The sequence below is a fragment of the Chrysochloris asiatica genome, unplaced genomic scaffold, assembly GCF_000296735.1.
Source record: "Chrysochloris asiatica unplaced genomic scaffold, ChrAsi1.0 scaffold00154, whole genome shotgun sequence".
NCBI classification, from domain to species: Eukaryota; Metazoa; Chordata; class Mammalia; order Afrosoricida; family Chrysochloridae; genus Chrysochloris; species Chrysochloris asiatica.
Window position 1 is genome coordinate 3,642,545 of NW_006408672.1, and position 1,576 is coordinate 3,644,120.

A 1,576-nucleotide genomic window follows, 5' to 3' on the forward strand; every position below is an offset into this window, starting at 1 on the left:
TGGTAGCAGTAATTGTGTCAGTGATTGTGATGGCAGCAATGGTGATGGTGACAGTGATGATGAACCTGGTGGTGATGGTGGTTTTAATGATAATGATGGTGGTGGTGATGACAGTGATGGTGATTGTGATGACGGCGATGGTAGTGGTGATGGTGTTGGTGGTGATGGTGACAGTGGTGATGATGGTGGTGCTGACTGATGGTGGCAGCAGCAGTAGAGATAGTGGTGACAGTGATGGTGGTGGTGGCAGCATTAATGATGTCATTGATGACAGCGATGGTGAGGTGGTAGTGGTGATTGCGATGACCAGTGACTGACGATGAGGATGATGACCTTGGTAGTTAGGGTGGTAACGGTGGTCATGATGATGATGACGGTGGTGTTGACAGTAGTTGTGATGACATGGCGATGGTGACAGTGATGACAGCAATGGTAATGGCAGTGGTGATTGTGATAATAGTGATGGTGCTGATGCCAGTGGTGACAGTGACATTGGTGACTATTACGGTGATAATTGTGATGGTGGTGGTGGTAACAGTGATGTGATGACGGTGGTTACAGTTATGGCGGACATGTTGACAATGATGGTGGCAATGGCGATAACTGAGTAATAATCACAGTAACAGCTGGCATAAGCAGGTTGGTGCGCTGTTACTGACTCGTGACTCAAATACCCCTGACCTGGTGGGAGGAGCCCTGTGGACACAGTGAACAAGTGGTGGCCTTGAGTCACAGTCATGAGCTGAGGGCACCACTCAGTGTGGCTTGTTTGGGAAAGACCTGTACCTGTGTTAATTTAAAAAGGAAACTATGCAAGGCACAAATGTATCATTTTAGTGATTCCTGTTGTAACAGACCTCTTAGCCTTAGGAAGATAGGACACATTTACTGAAATGCATCTTATTCTGCTGTCTTCTGGGTTAGGGATAACGGAAGATCCCCTGAAAGTTCACTTCCTGAAAGCGCACTGCTAAGGGATGAACAAAGTAGGAAATAGAACTTCCACTCTTCAGGGGCATGTACAAAGATGAGTATAAAAGAACACTGGCCATGTAGAAGAAATTTGTATTTTTTTTTTTGCATTATAGACATTTGAAATAAAGAGAATGGTTGGGTTTGGGAAGGATAAGCCTGCACAGGATCTGGAAGCAAGGTTTCCAGACACTCTGAGCACAGGAGGAGTTGAACACCAGGGCGAGGTGACTGAAGGGAGTAACAGGACATCTGTGTTACAGGTGGCCCATCCTACAGCACATCTATAGGTACAGCTGCCCCCAGGCTCAACTGCCCTGTACTTATTCACAGGTCCTGGCTGTGAGGATAGATGATCTGGACCACCTTCCAGAGACTACCACCATTGACGCTTCCTCCATCGGCATCGTTCAGGTGAGCAGTGCAGACAGGCTTTGCAAACCATGGGCCAGAAAACGTTCCCTGCCGAGCCACATGTGAGGGCTGCTGCAGGAAGTGGTGAGTGGGCAGAGGTGGGCAGCAGGTGCCTTGGGTTCACTGTCCAGCCTCGCTCCTTGCTTTCCCGGTTGATCTTCTTGCCCAAAAGCCATTGGAATATCTTCTC

At 48.2% G+C, this 1,576-nt stretch overlaps 1 protein-coding gene across 1 annotated transcript in view; it reads left to right on the forward strand.

Annotated features, from left to right (window-relative positions):
* Positions 1-1,576, forward strand: part of PRDM15 (PR domain containing 15) — a 113,714-nt gene that overhangs the window by 102,323 nt on the left and 9,815 nt on the right. The window contains exon 22 of the mRNA XM_006870833.1: positions 1,306-1,386. Within this exon, the coding sequence (XP_006870895.1) occupies positions 1,306-1,386 (81 nt within the window). The remainder of the gene's footprint in view (positions 1-1,305; positions 1,387-1,576) is intronic.